The 24,168-nt window shown below is 35.3% G+C and overlaps 1 protein-coding gene across 1 annotated transcript in view; it reads left to right on the top strand.

The window, feature by feature from the left end:
* Positions 1–24,168, top strand: part of LOC129283071 (receptor-type tyrosine-protein phosphatase beta-like) — a 100,729-nt gene that overhangs the window by 11,670 nt on the left and 64,891 nt on the right. Inside the window, exons 4-21 of the mRNA XM_064113748.1 lie at positions 967–1,230; positions 2,274–2,537; positions 7,269–7,547; positions 7,964–8,218; positions 8,720–8,974; positions 9,507–9,761; positions 10,284–10,538; positions 11,078–11,332; positions 11,875–12,129; positions 12,705–12,959; positions 13,502–13,756; positions 14,332–14,586; positions 15,123–15,377; positions 15,912–16,166; positions 17,059–17,313; positions 18,209–18,463; positions 18,992–19,246; positions 19,731–19,985. Of these exons, the coding sequence (XP_063969818.1) occupies positions 967–1,230; positions 2,274–2,537; positions 7,269–7,547; positions 7,964–8,218; positions 8,720–8,974; positions 9,507–9,761; positions 10,284–10,538; positions 11,078–11,332; positions 11,875–12,129; positions 12,705–12,959; positions 13,502–13,756; positions 14,332–14,586; positions 15,123–15,377; positions 15,912–16,166; positions 17,059–17,313; positions 18,209–18,463; positions 18,992–19,246; positions 19,731–19,985 (4,632 nt within the window). The remainder of the gene's footprint in view (positions 1–966; positions 1,231–2,273; positions 2,538–7,268; positions 7,548–7,963; positions 8,219–8,719; positions 8,975–9,506; positions 9,762–10,283; positions 10,539–11,077; positions 11,333–11,874; positions 12,130–12,704; positions 12,960–13,501; positions 13,757–14,331; positions 14,587–15,122; positions 15,378–15,911; positions 16,167–17,058; positions 17,314–18,208; positions 18,464–18,991; positions 19,247–19,730; positions 19,986–24,168) is intronic.

Genomic DNA, 24,168 nt, shown 5'->3' with positions numbered 1-24,168 from the left:
ATTAAGAGATCATACATGTATATGTCTTTCAAGGATGGAGCAAAAACTATGGGTAATGAAGAAATGTAAAATAGTAACTTTTTTTTAATGGCGTTTCGCTGCAATTTTTTAAAAGATATTCTGATTTGCACGGTGATAGCAATGCTTTCAGTGAGCGGTTGTGAGCAATGTACATAAAAAAAACCCCGCAAATTCTTGGCTGTTTTCTTGTTTCTGCAGTCATTTTGACAGTGCTAGCATTCGCTGCTGTGCGCAGATGCTTTGGAAAGTAAACGAACAACATCACAATGTATTCGAGCTGCGCACAATCGCTTTTTGCTGTCTGTCAGCGACAGTGGGCTTACGGCCTGCTTGATGAGCGTCGGCTGTTGCGGTTTGTTTATAAAATGATAAGCGGCGACTGTCTTTAGCCAAAAGGAGGGGATTCGTTGAATGTCCAGTTGTAGCAGGTCCATGATGCAAGAAAGGCATTTTGTATTTGTTTTATATCCCTTCTACAAGTTAGAACTATAGATCAAGTTCATCTACAGTACATGTAGATCTACATGTAGATTTTGTTGTTTATAATCACTAAGTCTACTACCAGCTGGTCTATTTATCAGATAGTCCACATACATGTAGGATTAACCCATTTGTGCTACTTTCAATTTGGTATAATTGCCATTTGTTCTACACTACACTACAAAATGGACGCATATGAGATTAAATCAACAAAGGTATGCCAGGCTTCGCGATCTGACATGAGAGTTTGTATCCCTACATAATATATAATCAACACAATTTAAAGGTCTTCATCCTCTGGTTTTATGAGGGAGGTGCAACAAAAGTACATGAGAAATAAAGTCCTTCTCACCATAGAAACAGTGTTTTTGTTTCTACACTACACGTATCAAAAAGTAAATCCATTGCAGTATGTGGCACACTGATCTCTTCAATACTTTTTTCTTTTTTTCTTTTACGGTTTAGTGCCCAATAAGGTGAGCGACCTTGAAGAATCTGGTGCAACCACTGACTCAATCTCTGCAACATGGACCAAGCCTGCCGGTACAGTCAGTGGCTATAATGCAATCTGTCCTGATGGAACAATGCTACCATTGACTGAAGATGCTGTCAGTGTGACTTGTACTGGTCTTCCAGCAGATCCTGGACCTGGGGGAGACCATACAATTACTGTTGTAACATTGAGTAACAACAAAGCTAGTGATCCTGCTACAGTTATCATTACTGCTTGTGAGTCTTTTTTTTCCTTGGTGTTTAAGTGTATCTTTTGGTAAATCCTTCCAAATGTGCATGTCACTATTCCATTTCATTAAGAGATCATACATGTATATGTCTTTCAAGGATGGAGCAAAAACTATGGGTAATGAAGAAATGTAAAATAGTAACTTTTTTTTAATGGCGTTTCGCTGCAATTTTTTAAAAGATATTCTGATTTGCACGGTGATAGCAATGCTTTCAGTGAGCGGTTGTGAGCAATGTACATAAAAAAAACCCCGCAAATTCTTGGCTGTTTTCTTGTTTCTGCAGTCATTTTGACAGTGCTAGCATTCGCTGCTGTGCGCAGATGCTTTGGAAAGTAAACGAACAACATCACAATGTATTCGAGCTGCGCACAATCGCTTTTTGCTGTCTGTCAGCGACAGTGGGCTTACGGCCTGCTTGATGAGCGTCGGCTGTTGCGGTTTGTTTATAAAATGATAAGCGGCGACTGTCTTTAGCCAAAAGGAGGGGATTCGTTGAATGTCCAGTTGTAGCAGGTCCATGATGCAAGAAAGGCATTTTGTATTTGTTTTATATCCCTTCTACAAGTTAGAACTATAGATCAAGTTCATCTACAGTACATGTAGATCTACATGTAGATTTTGTTGTTTATAATCACTAAGTCTACTACCAGCTGGTCTATTTATCAGATAGTCCACATACATGTAGGATTAACCCATTTGTGCTACTTTCAATTTGGTATAATTGCCATTTGTTCTACACTACACTACAAAATGGACGCATATGAGATTAAATCAACAAAGGTATGTCAGGCTTCGCGATCTGACATGAGAGTATGTATCCCTACATAATATATAATCAACACAATTTAAAGGTCTTCATCCTCTGGTTTTATGAGGGAGGTGCAACAAAAGTACATGAGAAATAAAGTCCTTCTCACCATAGAAACAGTGTTTTTGTTTCTACACTACACGTATCAAAAAGTAAATCCATTGCAGTATGTGGCACACTGATCTCTTCAATACTTTTTCTTTTTTTCTTTTACGGTTTAGTGCCCAATAAGGTGAGCGACCTTGAAGAATCTGGTGCAACCACTGACTCAATCTCTGCAACATGGACCAAGCCTGCCGGTACAGTCAGTGGCTATAATGCAATCTGTCCTGATGGAACAATGCTACCATTGACTGAAGATGCTGTCAGTGTGACTTGTACTGGTCTTCCAGCAGATCCTGGACCTGGGGGAGACCATACAATTACTGTTGTAACATTGAGTAACAACAAAGCTAGTGATCCTGCTACAGTTATCATTACTGCTTGTAAGTCTTTTTTTTCCTTGGTGTTAAAGTGTATCTTTTGATAAATCCTCCCAAATGTGCATGTCACTATTCCATTTCATTACTAGATCATCCCCTAAAATGATTGTGGTGTGAAGGCTCTGAACTTAAAATGAGTTTTATCGGATTAACTTACCCATTTTGCATCAAAATAGAATATCTGCATATTTTGTCTTGTTTTTCTCTCACCTGCATAGCAGAGTGAGACTATAGGCGCCGCTTTTCCGACGGCGGCGGTGTCAACACCAAATCTTAACCCAATGTTAAGTTTTTGAAATGACAGCTAACTTAGAAAGTATGTAGACCTACATGTAGTTCATCAATTTTGGCCATAAGTAGAGCTGCCAACCAGTACGTTTTTGGCGTATTTAGTACGTTTTTGCAACCAAAATATGACAGTACGTTTTTGTCTCGCCTGCATAGCAGAGCGAGACTACATGTATAGGCGCCGCTTTTCTGACAGCGGCGGCGTCGTCAACATTGAAATCTTAACCAAGGTTAAGTTTTTGAAATGTCATCATAACTTAGAAAGTATATGGACCTAGTTCATGAAACTTGGACATAAGGGTAATCAAGTATTACTGAACATCTTACCTGAGTTTCGGGTCACATGACAAAGGTCATTTAGGGTCAATGAACTTAGACCATGTTGGGGGAATCAATATCGAAATCTTAACCAAGGTTAAGTTTTTGAAATGTTGTCATAACTAGGCTCGTTTCGGGTACACGTGTACACGCACGGTCAAGTCAGTGCACTTATACTAAATTCCATCACTGTGTACACGGTAGCATCTGCATAAAGCTTGCGTGGGACTGTAAAGTCAGTGAACAAGCTCACAGCCTCACATTAATTCTTAGTTCTCAGACACTGCACATGTTTTAATCACTAATATGTCAATATATTTCAATTAACCTAGAGTGAGTTTACTTCCAAAATCTTAATCCACATTCATTCTGGAGACTCAAGTTTTTGTACCACGAAATGGGTCTGCTCCGGTCTCGAAAGCATTGCTCAATCACACTCAGAGCCAATTTGAGAATCACCAATTGCGACAGCGATCATTGCTACAGTTACGTGTTATACGCTCGTACACATGTGCTACAAGCCTACGAACAAACACTCCTCAAATTGGCAATAAAATAATGAAAATCAATCGATAACTTAAGTTACACTTAATTCTGCACCGATCTGTGCATGCATGTACGGTACAGTATGCAAAATGCGCATCCAACGAACGTCGGCGCTAGCTAGGGCCCTGCACTGATTTTCTTTTGCATTCTTTATTAATTTAATGCGCTGCTAAGCCGAGTAAACTTTTTAATTGCACCAATTTTCGTGGATTGATACTTCTAACTTCTCAGGTAAGCTTTAAAACCGCGACTTAGGCTTATAGACCCCTTTTTATGTTACATTGACATGTTATTGCGGGCGGGGATGCGGGTCCGTGTCGAAATGTCGGAAACACTAAAAACATAACTCGCTCTCAGTGTTTACAACGTGTACACGACCGAAAAACACGCCGTGTACACGTGCATCAAAAATGGACTTTCAAAACGGGCCTAGTCATAACTTCGAAAGTATATGGACCCATTTCATAAAACGTAGACATAAGGGTAATAGTGTATCACTGAAGATCCTGCCTGAGTTTCAGGTCACATGATTTAAGATCAATGGTCACTTATGGTCAATGAACTTTGGCCATGTTAGAGTTATTTGAGGAATTGTCATCATAACTTTAAAGGTTTATGGATCTAGTTCATGAAACTTGGACATAAGAGCAACCATGTATCCCTGAATATCATGTGCGAGTTTCAGGTCACATGACCAAGGTCAAAGGTCACTTAGGGTCAATGAACTTTGGCCATGTTGGGTTTATTTGAGGAATTTTCATCATAACTTTGAACTTTTATGGATCTAGTTCATGAAACGTGGACATGAAAGCAATCAAGTATCCTTGAACGTCCTGTGCGAGTTTCAGGTCACATGACCAAGGTCATTTAGGGTCAACAAACTTTGGTAATGTTGGGGTTATTTGTGGAATCGTCATCATAACTTTTAAAAATCTATGGATCTACGGTAGTTCATGAAACTTGGACATAAGAGCAGCAGTGTATCCCTGAATACCCTGTATGCATTTCAGGAACATGGCCAAGATCAAAGGTCATTTAAAGGTCAATGAACTCTGGCCGTGTTGGGAGTACGTGTTGAATTGGCATTATAACTAAGGAAGTTTATGGATCTAGCTCATAAAACATCGACATTTTTAAGGATAATCAAGTATGAATGATTGTTTTGCACATGTCTTACGTCACATGATCATGGTCAAAGGTCATTTTGGGTCAATGGGCATAATATTTTATTATCATATTAGTGTTTTCTTCTGTGAATACACTGTAATATTCATTAGCCATTTTCAAAGGAAGCACTGCTGCTATATTGCATTGCGTAATGCAGACGAGACTGCCAGAGACGTTCCACTTGTTTCTTTAAAAAATACAATTTTGTAACAAAAAATCATTTTGTTAAAACCAGGGTGAGATATACACATGTTTCAATGTTTTTTTTTCATCTGCAAGAGCAGTGCGCATTTTAGCTTGCATGCAGCTTGAGCGCGGCGATGAGTGCGCGCACCACACATTTTATTATGAAATACAGTTTTTTGGGGAAATTTTTTTTTTTTTATCACAGAATACAATTTTTTATTCCCAGAGGTTGGCAGGTCTGCATAAGGTTAATCAAGTATTACTGAACATCCTGCCTGAGTTTCAAGTCACATGACCAAGGTCAAAGGTAATTTAGGGTCAATGAACTTTGGCCAAGTTGAGGGTATTTGTTGAATTACCATCATAACTTTAAAAGTCTATGGATCTGATTCATGAAACTTGGACAAAAGAGTAATTAAGTATCACTGAAGATCCTGTGCGAGTTTCAGGTCACATGTTCAAGGTCAAAGGTCATTCAAGGCCAATGAACTTTGGCCATGTTGGGGGTATTTGTTGAATAATCTTGGTCATAAGAGTAATCAAGTATCATTGAACTTCTCATGCGAGTTTCAGGTCACAGGACCAAAGTCAATGGTCATTTAAGGTCATTTTGGAGGTAATTATTAGATTGCTGTCATAACTTTCAGAGTTTGTAGATATAGTTTATAAAATGTGGATATAGGGGTAATCAAGTTTCACTGACAAGTCTTGGGTCACATGATCAAGGTCAAATGTCATTTATTATCAATGAACGTAGTATTGTATCATTATATGAATGGTGTTTTTTGTGAATAGATTTTTTATAGTAGTTTTCAAAGTCAGCACTGCTGTTCTATTGAATCGCATGATGCAGGTGAGACTGTCAGAGGCGCTCCACTTGTTGTAAAACACCTTGTCATGAGTCGAATGGGCCAAAAATGTCAAGATATAATCTTTGTCTAATTTTCAATTACTAAATATGTTACTTGCTTAAACAGTTATTTTAAAGAATACAATACTAAGAATGATATACACCTGTATATATATTAAGAATGAAAACATTACCGAGGGAGGGCGCGAGATTTGAATTAAGTCATAATGGCCAGAAAATGCCATAATTCTAATGGGTAACCAAGCTCATTGTTATCAACATTCTTGAAAAAAGATGAGTGCATCGAATTACATGTATATGAAAATTTTTGCTTTTCAATATACACTGTACAATGTAGCATGTGGAGATATGTGTAAGCGTGGCCTCTGAACTCTGAATAGGGGTTCATACCTGCATCATATATGCAATTTCATGTTGCCAATTTGTCTTTAGGGATCCGTTTTTTTTTTAATGCAAATGCTTTATAAAAAAAATAACTTCATTACAAGTACATTGAAAGGCCAAAGAATCAATATTCATATTTTTTGCATATATGTGCTTGTCTGTATTTTATGTGTATGCTGTTTTTCACTGGCTTGAAAGATTATCATAAAACGCATTTACACATGCTCTGTTTTCTTTCCTTTTTTTTTTTGCTTTTTTAATTTTCAATATTCTTGACACTGGCACTTTTTTTTATACAGTATGTTGATTGAAATGAAAATGGCATGCTTGTACAAATTGTGTTGTTTGCTTCAAATGTGAACATGACTGCATGTGCAGATGCTAATGATATTTTTCGCTCCCCCTCCCCTCTCATTCTACCAAATGTGACCATTTTGATTTTATTGTTAAGCCATTTTGCTTTTATTATTAAGCAAGTATGTACATGTAGTTTATTTTCCCTTGAGTGCTTGGCATAATTACTAAGTTTCTCTCAGTCATACAGTGTAAATCTCAATGCAGGTATATCCTTGATGACCTATGCAAGTGCCTTGTGGCCCTACCCTTTGGTCCCAGGGTGATGGATGGATGTCTCTGACTACCGTAGATGATATTCTCAACGACAGTCTTCCTTTTTGAAGTAGGGTTGACTGTGTGCATGTAATATCATAGTACATGTAAATATATCCCAAGCAGATGCAGTGCCGAGCAGATGCAGTATGTCTTGGTGTAAACTTCACTACAGGAATGTCCTTGAGGACATCTGTCGATGCCATGTGGCCCTACATCTGCAGATTGTCCAATACCTTTGATGACACAATTCTCTTTTTAAACTTCTAACCAGTCTATTTTGATAAGCAGGGGTTTTAATGTCAATGTATTTTACCAGGTTCCACAAGTATGTAAATATAAATGTACATTCAATTGCAATTTAGTGCCCCTTAGCGTAAACCTGTCTGCCGGAGATTCTTTGACGTCTTCTGTCAGTGCCATGTGGCCCTACCCTGGTGGGTTAGTGGATGTCTTTGAGGTTGACTGCAGCAATGGTACAGAGAGTAATGCGACAGTGTTTGTTGGTGAAACTGATCTTGAAGAGAGCTACATGTATCTGGTTAGATGCGACAGTGTCTGGAGTCCCGGTGATAACTATACCATGGTTGTCACGAGTGTCAGCAGCGGGAAAGAAAATTCTGCAAGCATTGTCTTGACTGCGTGTAAGTGATCAAAACATCAAACATTACCAAAGTTTTATGGATTATTCTAATAAGCAATGGCTCTGATTGTGTCCCATTTATAACTATTTGTACCCTCTTAGGAGACAGAACCCAGAATGTGTATCAAGGTTTGCTAATGTAATGAAGTATGCCCATCTAGTATTTAACTTTTTCGGGACCTATCTTCAAAATGATTTGATACCACATTCTCACAATATGTTTTTATTGTAATCTAGTTAACATTTTAAAAAAGCACACAAATATTTCTTCTCCAGTCTAGTTAAATTCACAGACATGTAGATCTACCACAGTTTTCTTTATTATCAACAAAAGTAGGAATTACTTTTACAGTACCATTCATTGGTAATGACATCTAATTGCCATAAGAATATCTCCATTACAATATCCTCTTCTAGTACCCCTAAGTGTCAACTTAGTTGCCGGTAACTCTACCACAACGTCTGTGAGTGCAACATGGGAGTTTCCTGGAGGTGTTGTAGATGAGTTTAAAGTTGAGTGCAACAATGGAACTAAAATGATGAGTACTGTTGGAGGCATGGGGTATCTTGCCTCATGTGAAGAACTTGATACACCAGGAGATAATTACACCATGATTGTTACAAGTGTTAGCAATGGACAGAGAAACTCAGCAAGCATCGTACTCACAGCTTGTAAGTGATCCAAGGAGAAAACTTTGCTATGATTACTGAAGACATACATCTACATATTCATCCAACAGTAGTTCAAAATCATTTTTACACATAAACCAATTGTTTTTTCTCTATCTTGTTATAAATCTCTATTGTTAGACCACAAAAGTATAAGAAAAAGAGACAACTTAATTGTGTCTACAATATTCCACATTCTGTTACTAATATCTTGGAATAACATTATGAATTACTCATATCATAAAATGTATGTTGATTTTTATTGATGAAGAACAAAGATTGCTTTTCAATCAATAACTCTTTCTTTCTTATTACAATCATACTCAGCAATCATTAAAAAAATGATAGAATTGTCCCAAAAATTATTCTCCTAAATATACATTATGCTAATTTCAATCAATTCATAACCACATTCAATTTTCATTCTTAGTTTTAAAAACCATCTCATCAATTATTCACAATAACCCAACAGTCAAACTATCTCTATACAATATCCACTTCTAGTACCCCTAAGCGTCAACTTAGTTGCCGGTAACTCTACCACAACATCTGTGAGTGCAACATGGGAGTTTCCTGGAGGTGTTGTAGATGAGTTTGAAGTTGAGTGCAACAATGGAACTAAAATGATGAGTAGTGTTGAAGGCATGGGATATCTTGCCTCATGTGAAGAACTCGATACACCAGGAGATAATTACACCATGATTGTTACGAGTGTTAGCAACGGACGGAGAAACTCAGCGAGCATCGTACTCACAGCTTGTAAGTGATCGAAGGAGAAACCTTTGCTATGATTACTGGAGATATCGCTCATCCTAAGCTCATTTGTTCACTATCATACATCTCCATATTCATCCAACAGTAGTTCAAAATCATTTTTACACGTAAACCAATTGTTTTTTTTTTCTCTATCTTGTTATAAATCTTGATTGTTAGACCACAAAAGTATAAGAAAAAGGGACAACTTAATTTTGTCTACAATATTCCACATTCTGTTACTAATACCTTGGAATAACATTATGAATTACTCATATCATACAATGTATGTTGATTTTATTGAGGAAGAACAAAGATTGCTTTTCAAACAATAGCTTTTTCTTTCTTATTATAATCATACTCAGCAAACATTAAAAAAATAGAATTGTCCCCAAAATTACTCTCCTAAATATACATAGTGCTAATTTCAATCAATTCATTACCACATTAAATTTTCATTCTTAGTGTAAAAAACCATCTCATCAATTCCTCACAATAACTGACAATCAAACTATCTCCATACAATATCTACTTCTAGTACCCCTAAGCGTCAACTTAGTTGCCGGTAACTCTACTACAACGTCTGTGAGTGCAACATGGGAGTTTCCTGGAGGTTTTGTAGATGAGTTTGAAGTTGAGTGCAACAATGGAACTAAAATGATGAGTAATGTTGAAGGCATGGTATATCTTGCCTCCTGTGAAGAACTTGATACACCAGGAGATAATTACACCTTGATTGTTACAAGTGTTAGCAATGGACAGAGAAACTCGGCAAGCATCGTACTCACAGCTTGTAAGTGATCCAAGGAGAAAACTCTTCTATGATTACTGAATACATCAGTCATCCTAAACTCATCTGTTCTCTCCATATTCATCCAACAGTAGTTCAAAATCATTTTTACACATAAACCAATTGTTGTTTTTTTCTCTATCTTGTTATAAATCATGATTGTTAGACCACAAAAGTATAAGAAAAAGGGACAACTTAATTTTGTCTACAATATTCCACATTCTGTTACTAATACCTTGGAATAACATTATGAATTACTCATATCATACAATGTATGTTGATTTTATTGAGGAAGAACAAAGATTGCTTTTCAAACAATAGCTTTTTCTTTCTTATTATAATCATACTCAGCAATCATTAAAAATAATAGAATTGTCCCCAAAATTATTCTCCTAAATATGCATAGTGCTAATTTGAATCAATTCATAACCACATTGAATTTTCATTTTTAGTGTAAAAAACCATCTCATCAATTCCTCACAATAACTGACAGTCAAACTATCTCCATACAATATCCTCTTCTAGTACCCCTAAGCGTCAACTTAGTTGGCGGTAACTCTACCACAACGTCTGTGAGTGCAACATGGGAGTTTCCTGGAGGTGTTGTAGATGAGTTTGAAGTTGAGTGCAACAACGGAACTAAAATGATGAGTAATGTTGAAGGCATGGTATATCTTGCCTCATGTGAAGAACTTGATACACCAGGAGATAATTACACCATGATTGTTACGAGTGTTAGCAATGGACAGAGAAACTCAGCAAGCATCGTACTCACAGCTTGTAAGTGATCTAAGGAGAACACTTTGCTATGATTACTGAAGATATCGCTCATCCTAAGTTCATCTTTTCACTATCATACATCTCCATATTCATTCAACAGTAGTTCAAAATCATATTTACACATAAACCAATTGTTTTTTCATTCTATCTTGCTATTAATCTTGATTGTCAGACTGCAAAAGTATAAGAAGATAGGGACAACTTAATTTTCTCGACAATACTCCACATTCTTTTACTAATATCTTTGAACAACATTGAGAATTACTCATATCATACAATATATGTTGATTTTTATTGAGGAAGAACAAAGAAGAATTTTCAAACAATAACTATTTTCTTTCTTATTAAAATCACACTCAGCAAACATTAAAAAAATAGAATTGTCCCCAAAATTACTCTCCTAAATATACATAGTGCTAATTTCAATCAATTCATTACCACATTAAATTTTCATTCTTAGTGTAAAAAACCATCTCATCAATTCCTCACAATAACTGACAATCAAACTACATGTATCTCCATACAATATCTACTTCTAGTACCCCTAAGCGTCAACTTAGTTGCCGGTAACTCTACTACAACGTCTGTGAGTGCAACATGGGAGTTTCCTGGAGGTTTTGTAGATGAGTTTGAAGTTGAGTGCAACAATGGAACTAAAATGATGAGTAATGTTGAAGGCATGGTATATCTTGCCTCATGTGAAGAACTTGATACACCAGGAGATAATTACACCATGATTGTTATGAGTGTTAGCAATGGACAGAGAAACTCAGCAAGCATCGTACTCACAGCTTGTAAGTGATCCAAGGGGAAAACTTTGCTATGATTACTGAAGATATCAGATATCCTAAACTCATCTGTTCACTATCATACATGTACATGTACATCTCCATATTCATCCAACAGTAGTTTAAAATCATATTTACACATAAACCAATTGTTTTTTCTCTCTATCTTGCTATAAATCTTGATTATTAGACTACAAAAGTATAATAAAATAGGGGCAACTTAATTTCCTCTACAATACTCCACATTCTTTTACTAATATCTTTGAACAACATTGATAATTACCCATATCATACAATGTATGTTGATTTTTATTGAGGAAGAATTAGGATTGCTTTTCAAACAATGACTCTTTTCTTTCTTATTACAATCATACTCAGCAATCATTAAAAATAATACAATTGTCCCCCAAATTATTCTAAATGTACATTATACTAATTTAAATCAATTCATAACCACATTGAATTTTCATTCTTAGTGTAAAAAACCACCTCATTAATTCCTCCCAATAACCGACAATCAAACTATCTCCATACATATCTACTTCTAGTACCCCTAAGTGTCAACTTAGTTGCCGGTAACTCTACCACAACGTCTGTGAGTGCAACATGGGAGTTTCCTGGAGGTGTTGTAGATGAGTTTGAAGTTGAGTGCAACAATGGAACTAAAATGATGAGTGGTGTTGAAGGCATGGGATATCTTGCCTCATGTGAAGAACTTGATACACCAGGAGATAATTACACCATGATTGTTACGAGTGTTAGCAACGGACAGAGAAACTCAGCAAGCATCGTACTCACAGCTTGTAAGTGATCCAAGGAGAAAACTTTGCTATGATTACTGAAGACATCAGTCATCCTAAATTCATCTTTTCACCTTCATAACATTAATATCATCATCCTCATAATAATTTGAAATTGATATTATGTATTGACAAAATATTTTTCTAAAAATAATGATTATTACATGAATATGCAGATTAGAACAGTAAAAACAGGAAGGGCAAGTAAGATGGGATGAATGGAGTTTAAACAGATTTTTAATTGAAGAATCAACTTTATTTTTGTTTGAATGTGCACTAAAATAATTACATTCAATTTGAAATATCAGGAATTATTTATTTGATTTATTAACTTTGGAATCATAGAGGGCTTCTATTTTTTTTAAATTTCTTCTCAAACAATGCTAGATATTTTTGTGGCTTCTGGTAATCACAATCACCTATCAGAGATAACAGTAAGATTATCTCTCTAATATATCTGCTAATGTTGACCAATTCCTTATCACATTAAATCATCATTCTTATTATAAAAAAACATCTCATCAATTATTCAAAATAACCTAACAGTCAAACTATCTCCATACAATATCCACTTCTAGTACCCCTAAGTGTCAACTTAGTTGCCAGTAACTCTACCACAACGTCTGTGAGTGCAACATGGGAGTTTCCTGGAGGTGTTGTAGATGAGTTTGAAGTTGAGTGCAACAATGGAACTAAAATGATGAGTGGTGTTGAAGGCATGGGATATCTTGCCTCATGTGAAGAACTTGATACACCAGGAGATAATTACACCATGATTGTTACGAGTGTTAGCAATGGACAGAGAAACTCAGCAAGCATCGTACTCACAGCTTGTAAGTGATCCAAGGGGAAAACTTTGCTATGATTACTGAAGATATCAGATATCCTAAACTCATCTGTTCACTATCATACATGTACATGTACATCTCCATATTCATCCAACAGTAGTTTAAAATCATATTTACACATAAACCAATTGTTTTTTCTCTCTATCTTGCTATAAATCTTGATTATTAGACTACAAAAGTATAATAAAATAGGGGCAACTTAATTTCCTCTACAATACTCCACATTCTTTTACTAATATCTTTGAACAACATTGATAATTACCCATATCATACAATGTATGTTGATTTTTATTGAGGAAGAATTAGGATTGCTTTTCAAACAATGACTCTTTTCTTTCTTATTACAATCATACTCAGCAATCATTAAAAATAATACAATTGTCCCCCAAATTATTCTAAATGTACATTATACTAATTTAAATCAATTCATAACCACATTGAATTTTCATTCTTAGTGTAAAAAACCACCTCATTAATTCCTCCCAATAACCGACAATCAAACTATCTCCATACATATCTACTTCTAGTACCCCTAAGCGTCAACTTAGTTGCCGGTAACTCTACCACAACGTCTGTGAGTGCAACATGGGAGTTTCCTGGAGGTGTTGTAGATGAGTTTGAAGTTGAATGCAACAATGGAACTAAAATGATGAGTGGTGTTGAAGGCATGGTATATCTTGCCTCATGTGAAGAACTTGATACACCAGGAGATAATTACACCATGATTGTTACGAGTGTTAGCAACGGACAGAGAAACTCAGCAAGCATCATACTCACAGCTTGTAAGTGATCCAAGGAGAAAACTTTGCTATGATTACTGAAGACATCAGTCATCCTAAATTCATCTTTTCACCTTCATAACATTAATATCATCATCCTCATAATAATTTGAAATTGATATTATGTATTGACAAAATATTTTTCTAAAAATAATGATTATTACATGAATATGCAGATTAGAACAGTAAAAACAGGAAGGGCAAGTAAGATGGGATGAATGGAGTTTAAACAGATTTTTAATTGAAGAATCAACTTTATTTTTGTTTGAATGTGCACTAAAATAATTACATTCAATTTGAAATATCAGGAATTATTTATTTGATTTATTAACTTTGGAATCATAGAGGGCTTCTATTTTTTTTAAATTTCTTCTCAAACAATGCTAGATATTTTTGTGGCTTCTGGTAATCACAATCACCTATCAGAGATAACAGTAAGATTATCTCTCTAATATATCTGCTAATGTTGACCAATTCCTTATTACATTAAATCATCATTCTTATTATAAAAAAACATCTCATCAATTATTCAAAATAACCTAACAGTCAAACTATCTCCATACAATATCCACTTCTAGTACCCCTAAGTGTCAACTTAGTTGCCAGTAACTCTACCACAACGTCTGTGAGTGCAACATGGGAGTTTCCTGGAGGTGTTGTAGATGAGTTTGAAGTTGAATGCAACAATGGAACTAAAATAATGAGTACTGTTAAAGGCATAGAATATCTTGCCTCATGTGAAGAACTTGATACACCAGGAGATAATTACACCATGATTGTTACGAGTGTTAGCAATGGACAGAGAAACTCAGCAAGCATCGTACTCACAGCTTGTAAGTGATCCAAGGAGAAAACTTTGCTATGATTACTGAAGATATCAGATATCCTAAACTCATCTGTTCACTATCATACATGTACATCTCCATATTCATCCAACAGTAGTTTAAAATCATATTTACACATAAACCAATTGTTTTTTCTCTCTATCTTGCTATAAATCTTGATTATTAGACTACAAAAGTATAATAAAATAGGGGCAACTTAATTTCCTCTACAATACTCCACATTCTTTTACTAATGTCTTTGAACAACATTGATAATTACCCATATCATACAATGTATGTTGATTTTTATTGAGGAAGAATTAGGATTGCTTTTCAAACAATGACTCTTTTCTTTCTTATTACAATCATACTCAGCAATCATTAAAAATAATACAATTGTCCCCCAAATTATTCTAAATGTACATTATACTAATTTAAATCAATTCATAACCACATTGAATTTTCATTCTTAGTGTAAAAAACCACCTCATTAATTCCTCCCAATAACCGACAATCAAACTATCTCCATACATATCAACTTCTAGTACCCCTAAGTGTCAACTTATTTGCCGGTAACTCTACCACAACGTCTGTGAGTGCAACATGGGAGTTTCCTGAAGGTGTTGTAGATGAGTTTGAAGTTGAGTGCAACAATGGAACTAAAATGATGAGTAGTGTTGAAGGCATAGGGTATCTTGCCTCATGTGAAGAACTTGATACACCAGGAGATAATTACACCGTGATTGTTACAAGTGTTAGCAACGGACAGAGAAACTCAGCAAGCATCGTACTCACAGCTTGTAAGTGATCTAAGGAGAACACTTTGCTATGATTACTGAAGATATCACTCATCCTAAGCTCATCTCTTCACTATCATAAATGTACATCTCATCCAACATTAGTTTAAAATCATTTTTACACATAAACCAATTGTTTTTTTATATCTATCTTGCTATAAATCTTGCTTATTAAACTACAAGAGTATAAGAAAATAGGGACAACTTAATTTCCCCTACAATGCTCCACATTCCATTACTAATATTTTTATCAACATTGTGAATTACTCATATCATACAATGTATGATGATTTTTATTGAGGAAGAACAAGAATTGCTCTTCAAACAATAACTATTTTCTTTCTTATTAAAATCACACTCAGCAATAATTTAAAAATAATAGAATCGTCCCCAAAATTACTCTTCTAAATATACATAGTGCTAATTTGAATCAATTCATATCCACATTGAATTTTCATTCTTAGTGTAAAAAACCATCTCATCAATTTCTCACACTAACTGACAATCAAACTATATCAATACAATATCTATTTCTAGTACCCTTAAGTGTCAACTTAGTTGCCGGTAACTCTACCACAACGTCTGTGAGTGCAACATGGGAGTTTCCTGGAGGTGTTGTAGATGAGTTTGAAGTTGAGTGCAACAATGGAACTAAAATGATGAGTAGTGTTGAAGGCATGGTATATCTTGCCTCATGTGAAGAACTTGATACACCAGGAGATAATTACACCATGATTGTTACGAGTGTTAGCAACGGACTGAGAAACTCAGCAAGCATCGTACTCACAGCTTGTAAGTGATCCAAGGAGAAAACTTTGCTATGATTACTGAAGACATCAGCCATCCTAAACTCATCTGTTCACTATCATACATCTACATATTCATCCAACAGTACTTTAAAATCATTTTTACACATAAACCAATTGTTTTTTCTCTCTATCTTGCTATAAATCTTGATTATTAGACTACAAAAGTATAAGAAAATAGGGGCAACTTAATTGTGTCTACAATATTCCACATTCTGTTACTAATATCTTGGAATAACATTATGAATTACTCATATCATAAAATGTATGTTGATTTTTATTGATGAAGAACAAAGATTGCCTTTCAATCAATAACTCTTTTCTTTCTTATTACAATCATACTCAGCAATCATTAAAAAAATGATAGAATTGTCCCCAAAATTATTCTCCTAAATATGCATTATGCTAATTTCAATCAATTCATAACCACATTCAATTTTCATTCTTAGTTTTAAAAACCATCTCATCGATTATTCACAATAACCCAACAGTCAAACTATCTCTATACAATATCCACTTCTAGTACCCCTAAGCGTCAACTTAGTTTGAGGAAATCAAATATATGGTAATTGATAGTCTCAATGAAGGTCATGAAAAGAAACAGATGTCTTGTACACAAAGACAGGGCATACTTACCTTATTGTATAAAAAGGGTGATAAAAAACTCTTAGATAATTGGCGCCCTATTTCGTTGCTAAACATCTTATGAGGAATAAAGAGAAAAAAATCTCTGTGAATATATCTGGCTGTGTAAGCCAATTCCTAATTACATTGAACTATGATTCCTACATGTAGATACATTTAGTGCCAGAAACCATTTAACCAATTCCTCACAATAACCGACAGTCAAACTATCTCCATACAATATCCACTTCTAGTACCCCTAAGCGTCAACTTAGCTGCCGGTAACTCTACCACAACGTCTGTGAGTGCAACATGGGAGTTTCCTGGAGGTGTTGTAGATGAGTTTGAAGTTGAGTGCAGCAATGGAACTAAAATGATGAATAGTGTTGAAGGCATGGTATATCTTGCCTCATGTGAAGAACTCGATACACCAGGAGATAATTACACCTTGATTGTTATGAGTGTTAGCAACGGACTGAGAAACTCGGCAAGCATCGTACTCACAGCTTGTAAGTGATCCAAGGAGAAAACTTTGCTATGATAACTGAAGACATCTGTCATCCTAAACTCATCTGTTCACTATCATACATCTCCATATTCATTCAACAGTAGTTCAAAATTATTTTTACACATAAACCAATGGTTTTTTGTCTCGCCTGCATAGCAGAGCGAGACTATAGGCGCCGCTTTTCCGACGGTGGCGGCGGCGTCAACATCAAATCTTAACCTAAGGTTAAGTTTTTGAAATGACATCATAACTTAGAAAGTATATGGACCTAGTTCATGAAACTTGGACATAAGGTCAATCAAGTATTACTGAATATCCTGCATGAGTTTCAGGTCACATGACCAAGGTCAAAGGTCATTTAGGGTCAATGAACTTAGACCATGTTGGGAAAATTATTTTCAAAATCTTAACCGAAGTTTAAGTTTTTGAAATGACATCATAACTTTGAAAATTTATGGATCTAGTCCATGAAACTTGGACATAAGGTTAATCAAGTATTAGTGAACATCCTGCCTGAGTTTCAGGTCACATGACCATGGTCAATGGTCATTTAAGGTCAATGAACTTTGGCCGTGTTGGGGGTATATGTTAAATTACCATCCTAGCTCTGAAAGTTTATGGATCTAGTTCATAAAACTTGGACATACGAGTAATCAAGTATCACTGAACATCCCCTGTGAGTTTCAGGTCACAAAACCAAGTCAAAGGTCAGTTAAGGTCAATAAACTTAGGCCATGTTGGGGTAATTGTTGAAGTGCCATCATAACTTTGAAAGGTTATGGATAGAGTGAATGAAATGTGGACATGGGTGAAGTTGACAGTCTTAAGTGTAAAAAGCCACCTCATTAATTCCTCCCAATAACCGACAAACTATCTCCATACATATCAACTTCTAGTACCCCTAAGTGTCAACTTAGTTGCCGGTAACTCTACCACAACGTCTGTGAGTGCAACATGGGAGTTTCCTGGAGGTGTTGTAGATGAGTTTGAAGTTGAATGCAACAATGGAACTAAAATGATGAGTAGTGTTGAAGGCATGGGATATCTTGCCTCATGTGAAGAACTCGATACACCAGGAGATAATTACACCATGATTGTTACGAGTGTTAGCAATGGACAGAGAAACTCAGCAAGCATCGTACTCACAGCTTGTAAGTGATCCAAGGAGAAAGCTTTGCTATGATTACTGAAGATATCAGTCATCATAAACTCATCTCTTCACTATCATACATCTCATCCAACATTAGTTTAAAATCATTTTAACACATAAACCAATTGTTTTTTAAATCTCTATCTTGCTTTAAATCTTCCTTATTAAACTACAACAGTATAAGAAAATAGGGACAACTTAATTTCCTCTACAATGCTCCACATTCCATTACTTATATTTTTTAACAACATTGTGAATTACTCATATCATACAATGTATGTTGATTTTTATTGAGGAAGAACAAGAATTGCTTTTCAAACAATAACTATTTTCTTTCTTATTAAAATCACACTCAGCAATCATTTAAAAATAATAGAATCTTCCCCAAAATTACTCTTCTAAATATGCATTTGCTAATTTCAATCAATTCATATCCACATTTAATTTTCATTCTTAGTGTAAAAAACCACCTCATTAATTCCTCCCAATAACCGACAATCAAACTATCTCCATACATATCAACTTCTAGTACCCCTAAGTGTCAACTTAGTTGCCGGTAACTCTACCACAACGTCTGTGAGTGCAACATGGGAGTTTCCTGGCGGTGTTGTAGATGAGTTTGAAGTTGAGTGCAACAACGGAACTAAAATGATGAGTGGTGTTGAAGGCATGGGATATCTTGCCTTATGTGAAGAACTTGATACACCAGGAGATAATTACACCTTGATTGTTACGAGTGTTAGCAACGGACAGAGAAACTCAGCAAGCATCGTACTCACAGCTTGTAAGTGTCAATAGAACCCAAGATGTCTTACTTGGCCTCACACCTAGAATACCATAAAAGTACATGGTGAAGCATCATTAGAATATATAATTTGATTTATTTCTATAATGGACTTGTGAATTTGTTGGAATAATGTTTAAAATTGATATTATTCTGTAAAAATTTAATTTTGAAATCTGAGTTGTACATTTCCTTTAACTCTTAAATCTGTACTGTATTTTTACCTGATGATCCAACCTCTGATATTCAGTGGCAATATTAATCAAGATTGATTAGAAATTCTCATTTGTCATTTCTTTTATCATCATTGTTGCTTGCTCTTTGAAGAAAAATAATGAAGTTTTAGATTACTTTGTATTTAAGATTGATAGAATATGCTCTTGAAATTCATTTTGTTTCTTGTACTTTCTTAGGATTTGATTCTTCATTTGCATAAGTACAGTACCATAATATGTGTATTACTTCTTTCACAACCAAAACACAGTACCACTAAATGTTGACCTTATCCCTGGAAACTCTACTACAACTTCTGTGACTGCAACATGGCAGTTTCCTGGAGGCGTTGTGGAAGAATTTGAGATTCTGTGCAGTGGTGGCAACGGGACGATCGCCACAGTCCAAGGCATGGGGTACCTTGCCTCTTGTGAGGGGTTAGATACTCCAGGAGCTGATTACACGATGACAGTTACGAGTTTGAGTAACTCGCAGAGAAACTCAGCTTCAATTGTCCTTACTGCTTGTGAGTAGATGGAAGATATTTAATATGGGAACATGGCAATCACTCATTAGCTTCTGCCACATTCGCTCCTTTTCTAGAGGTACATGTAGAAGATTCAAAGATGGGTTAACAATGATGTTCACTAGATTACATGTATGTCAATACACAATTGGTTATTTCAGTTGTGTCAGTTTCACCTGTGGTTGTTCAACTGTTGGTCAACTATGGTTAAATATGGTTGTTAAACTGTTATTTCTCCAATGGTTGTTTAACTTTAGTTCAACTGTGGTTGTTTGACTGTGGTTCAACTCGTTCAACCATGGCTATTCAACAGTGGTTCAACCATGGATATTTAACTGTGGATCAACCATGTCTATTCAACTGTGGTTCAACAATGGCTATTTAACTGTGGTTCAACCATGGCTATTCAACTGTGGTTCAACCATGGCTATTTAACTGTGGTTCAACCACGGTATTTAACTGTGGTTCAACCATGGCTATTTAACTGTGGTTCAACCATGGCTATTCAACTGTGGTTCAACCATTGCTATTCAAATGTGGTTCAACCATGGCTATTCAACTGTGAATTAACCATGGCTATTCAACTGTGGTTCAACCATGGCTATTTAACTGTGGTTCAACAATGGTCATTTAACTGTGGTTCAACCATGGCTATTCAACTGTGGTTCAACCATGACTATTTCACTGCGGTTTAACCATGGCTATTCAAATGTGATTCAACCATGGCTATTTAACTGCGGTTTAACCATGGCTATTTAACTGCGGTTTAACCATGGCTATTCAACTGTGGTTTAACCATGGCTATTCAACTGTGGTTCAACTGTGCTTGTGTAACTGCTTTTGTAACTGTGGTTCAACTGTGGTTCAACTATGGTTGTTCGACCTTGGCAATTCAGCCTGGTTTGACCTATTGATGTCATTATTTCTACCTTGTTACATAATTTAGCAAAAAGTATCCACCCTTCTTACCTGGCAAACTTAATTAGTTTAGTGGGGGAAATTATCATTGTGCGATTATTGGCAGGAGTACGAGTCATGTAGCACCTTTCTTTTCTACTCTAAGGCCTGTATTCTGAAGTTGGGTTTAATTTAAACTCTGGTTTTAAGTTGTGATTTAACTGTGGAAAGCCAGTTGTTACATAAATCTCTAACATTAGAGGTTCAATGTATCAGCTCATTTGACTCCCAAAACATTACAAACTGCCTAGGAAAGATAAATATGACAATTGTCTTCACCATTAAATAATTAGTGAAGAGCACAGTTAACATGAGAAGCAGTCACTGTAAACAAAATTTTGAAACGTTTGGCTTCCCATAATTTTAGTACAGAGTTAGACCATGGTCTAAGTTAAACCTGAATTCAGAATACGGGCCATAGCATCACCACACATGGGGTTTGCGGTATTAAAGGTCAAGTCCACCCAAGAAAATTGTTTATTTGAATCGATAAAGAAAAATCAAACAAACAACGCTGCAAATTTCATCGAAATCGGATGTAAAATAAGAAAGTAATGACATTTTCAAGTTTCGCTTATTTTTCACAAAACAGTCAAATGCACAACTCAGCGATATGCAAATGAGAGAGTCGATGATGTCCATCACGCACTATTTCATTTTTTATTGTTTGAATAATACAATATTTCAATTTTTACAGATTTGACAATAAGGAACAACTAAACGTAACCATAAACTGTTAAAATAATGGTAATTCCACATGTTCAGGGAGAAATAAAACTTTGTTTCACTTGACAAGGAGGAGAAAATTAGAATATTTCATATTTCATATAATAGAATACAAAAGAAATAGTGAGTGGGGGACGTCATCAGTCTGCCAATTTGCATACCGACCAGGATGTGCATACATGTATAACTGTTTTGTAAAATTAAACGAAACTTTAAAATGTCATAACTTTCTTATTTTACATCCGATTTTGATGAAATTTTCAGTGTTTTGCTTGTTGGATTTTTCTCCTTTTTTTCAAATCAACTTTTTGTTGGGGTGGACTTGTCCTTTAAACATACATGTACGTAAAGTTCTAATTTTTACATCTGCTATATGAATTGCACTTGTGAGCTCACAAGATATATCAGCATCAGTGGAGCATTCATTTTTACCATCACATCTTTTTTAGTGCAACTTTCTTATGACAGTACCGATATCAAAGTCTACAGGAACTTAAATACTGTATGTGATTTTACTGTGCAATATACATGTATACCTCTAGTATGTTTATGTTGACTATACCATGGTTTTATTCTTTGTTGTTACATTACTGTGATAAACATTTCAATATATACAGACAATTGTGACATTATGTTTTTATTTTTTTCAAGTGAAAACTTTGCATGATAGAAGTGTGGAATACTGTGGTAATGCATATGTACAATATGACACAGTTTCAACTATCAATCTAACTTCAATGTCATCATGGACTGTTTCACAATTTACCTGTGGTCAACTTTCAACAATATATATATTTTTTGTAATGCTGTGGTAATAACATATTTGTATGTTCATCAATACCATACCCCACTGCATTATTACCCATATAAGTTCTGTGACGGTGTGCATAATTACTGTATTATTTACATTGTAAGTTACTTTCCTGTTTACATTTATTACTGTGGTGCAATCATTCCTGGTAAATTCTTTTAAAGTATCAGGCCATTATCACGACACAGTGTATGTATTTCAGATGTACTGTGATATATATGCCATGCATTATAATTAAAGTGTAAATGTGACACAATAACTTACGTGCCATTGTTGACCTTCACCATGGAGGTAGAAAGAAATCTGCTTTAACCAAGCCTATGATGAAATTTAATTGGTATTTTAAATCCACACAACAGTTCATTATCCGGACGATGCTTTATTCCATAGCATGGTTATTGGATCTGTTGTTAAATAAAGTTGAATTTTAGTGTCCACTTACTGTGGAATTATCAGGTTTCCTTGGGGACATAAAGGTATCTAGAATGATTTTTGTTTTTGTTTTTGATGATCTTTCACCATTTTCTGACATTTGAATTAAAGTCACATGTTGTATAATTCAATTTTATATATATGGCTAACACATACTTTTCTTTATTGTACCTTATTTATATAATTATCTGTTGTCTTGCCATTACCATTATTGTCAGATTACTCCCTTTGTTTCATTATATTTTTGTACAGTTTATGGGTTTTTTTCTCAAAAAATGTTTTTGTGTTGTAACTATTTTGAATGCATATAGTGTGTTTATACATGTATTGTTATTATAGTTTGCATTTTATAGTCACTTACATGTACATGTACATGTATGTGGTTTTCTTTCAAATATTACTACAATGTATGAAATATTTTTGAATTTGTACATTATGTTCATACAATGAATGGATGGACAAGGATGTGTATGTAGTATCATTCTTTTTATAACATGTCTTGATATACTCTGCAATATTTAACAATTTTCTCTTGTTTTCTCTCTTAATAAAATGCCTTTTTGCTGCTTAAAGAAATTCACACCAATATGGGAAAAAGAATCCCCAAAACAACATCAGAAATAGTTAGAAATACATAATATATGTATACCTCTTCTTCTCAAATTGGTTTCTTTTTAAATAAAGAATTGAAGGTCATGTTCTTTGGCTGGTTGAAAAGTGAAGCAGAATCTACTTAAACCTCACATCTGGGGGGTGTTTCACAAAGATTTACATGTAGGTATGACTTAGAGGCACACTTAAATGCCGACGCGTACATGATATGCAACACACAATCTGGGGGCGTTGTGGTCTAGTGGTTCTGACTCTCGTCTTTCAATCGGAGGGACGTGAGTTCGTATTCCAGCCATGGCGTGTTTTCCTTCAGCAAGTAATTTACCCACATTGTGTTGCACTCGACCCAGGTCAGGTGAATGGGTACCCGGTAGGATTTATTCCTTTTATAGCGCCTAAATGGTGGCTCAACTACATGTACAGCAGGGGGGAATTAATATGATACCAAGTATCAAGCGCAGTAGAGTATATGCAATTATAGTAACTGCGCTATACAAATGGAACATATTATAATCTTATTGATCAATATAGTTGTGCGGAACCTCTTCGCATGATCTGACCAATGCGGTCATACCTTTTATACTGCATGCAACTAGACTTTTAAGTGCGCGACTCAAAGTCATAATTTTTGTGAAACACCACTGA

Source organism: Lytechinus pictus, chromosome 19, assembly GCF_037042905.1.
Source record: "Lytechinus pictus isolate F3 Inbred chromosome 19, Lp3.0, whole genome shotgun sequence".
NCBI classification, from domain to species: Eukaryota; Metazoa; Echinodermata; class Echinoidea; order Temnopleuroida; family Toxopneustidae; genus Lytechinus; species Lytechinus pictus.
The sequence above is the reverse complement of the archived record's forward strand: the minus strand, read 5'-3'. Positions and strand labels throughout refer to the sequence as shown.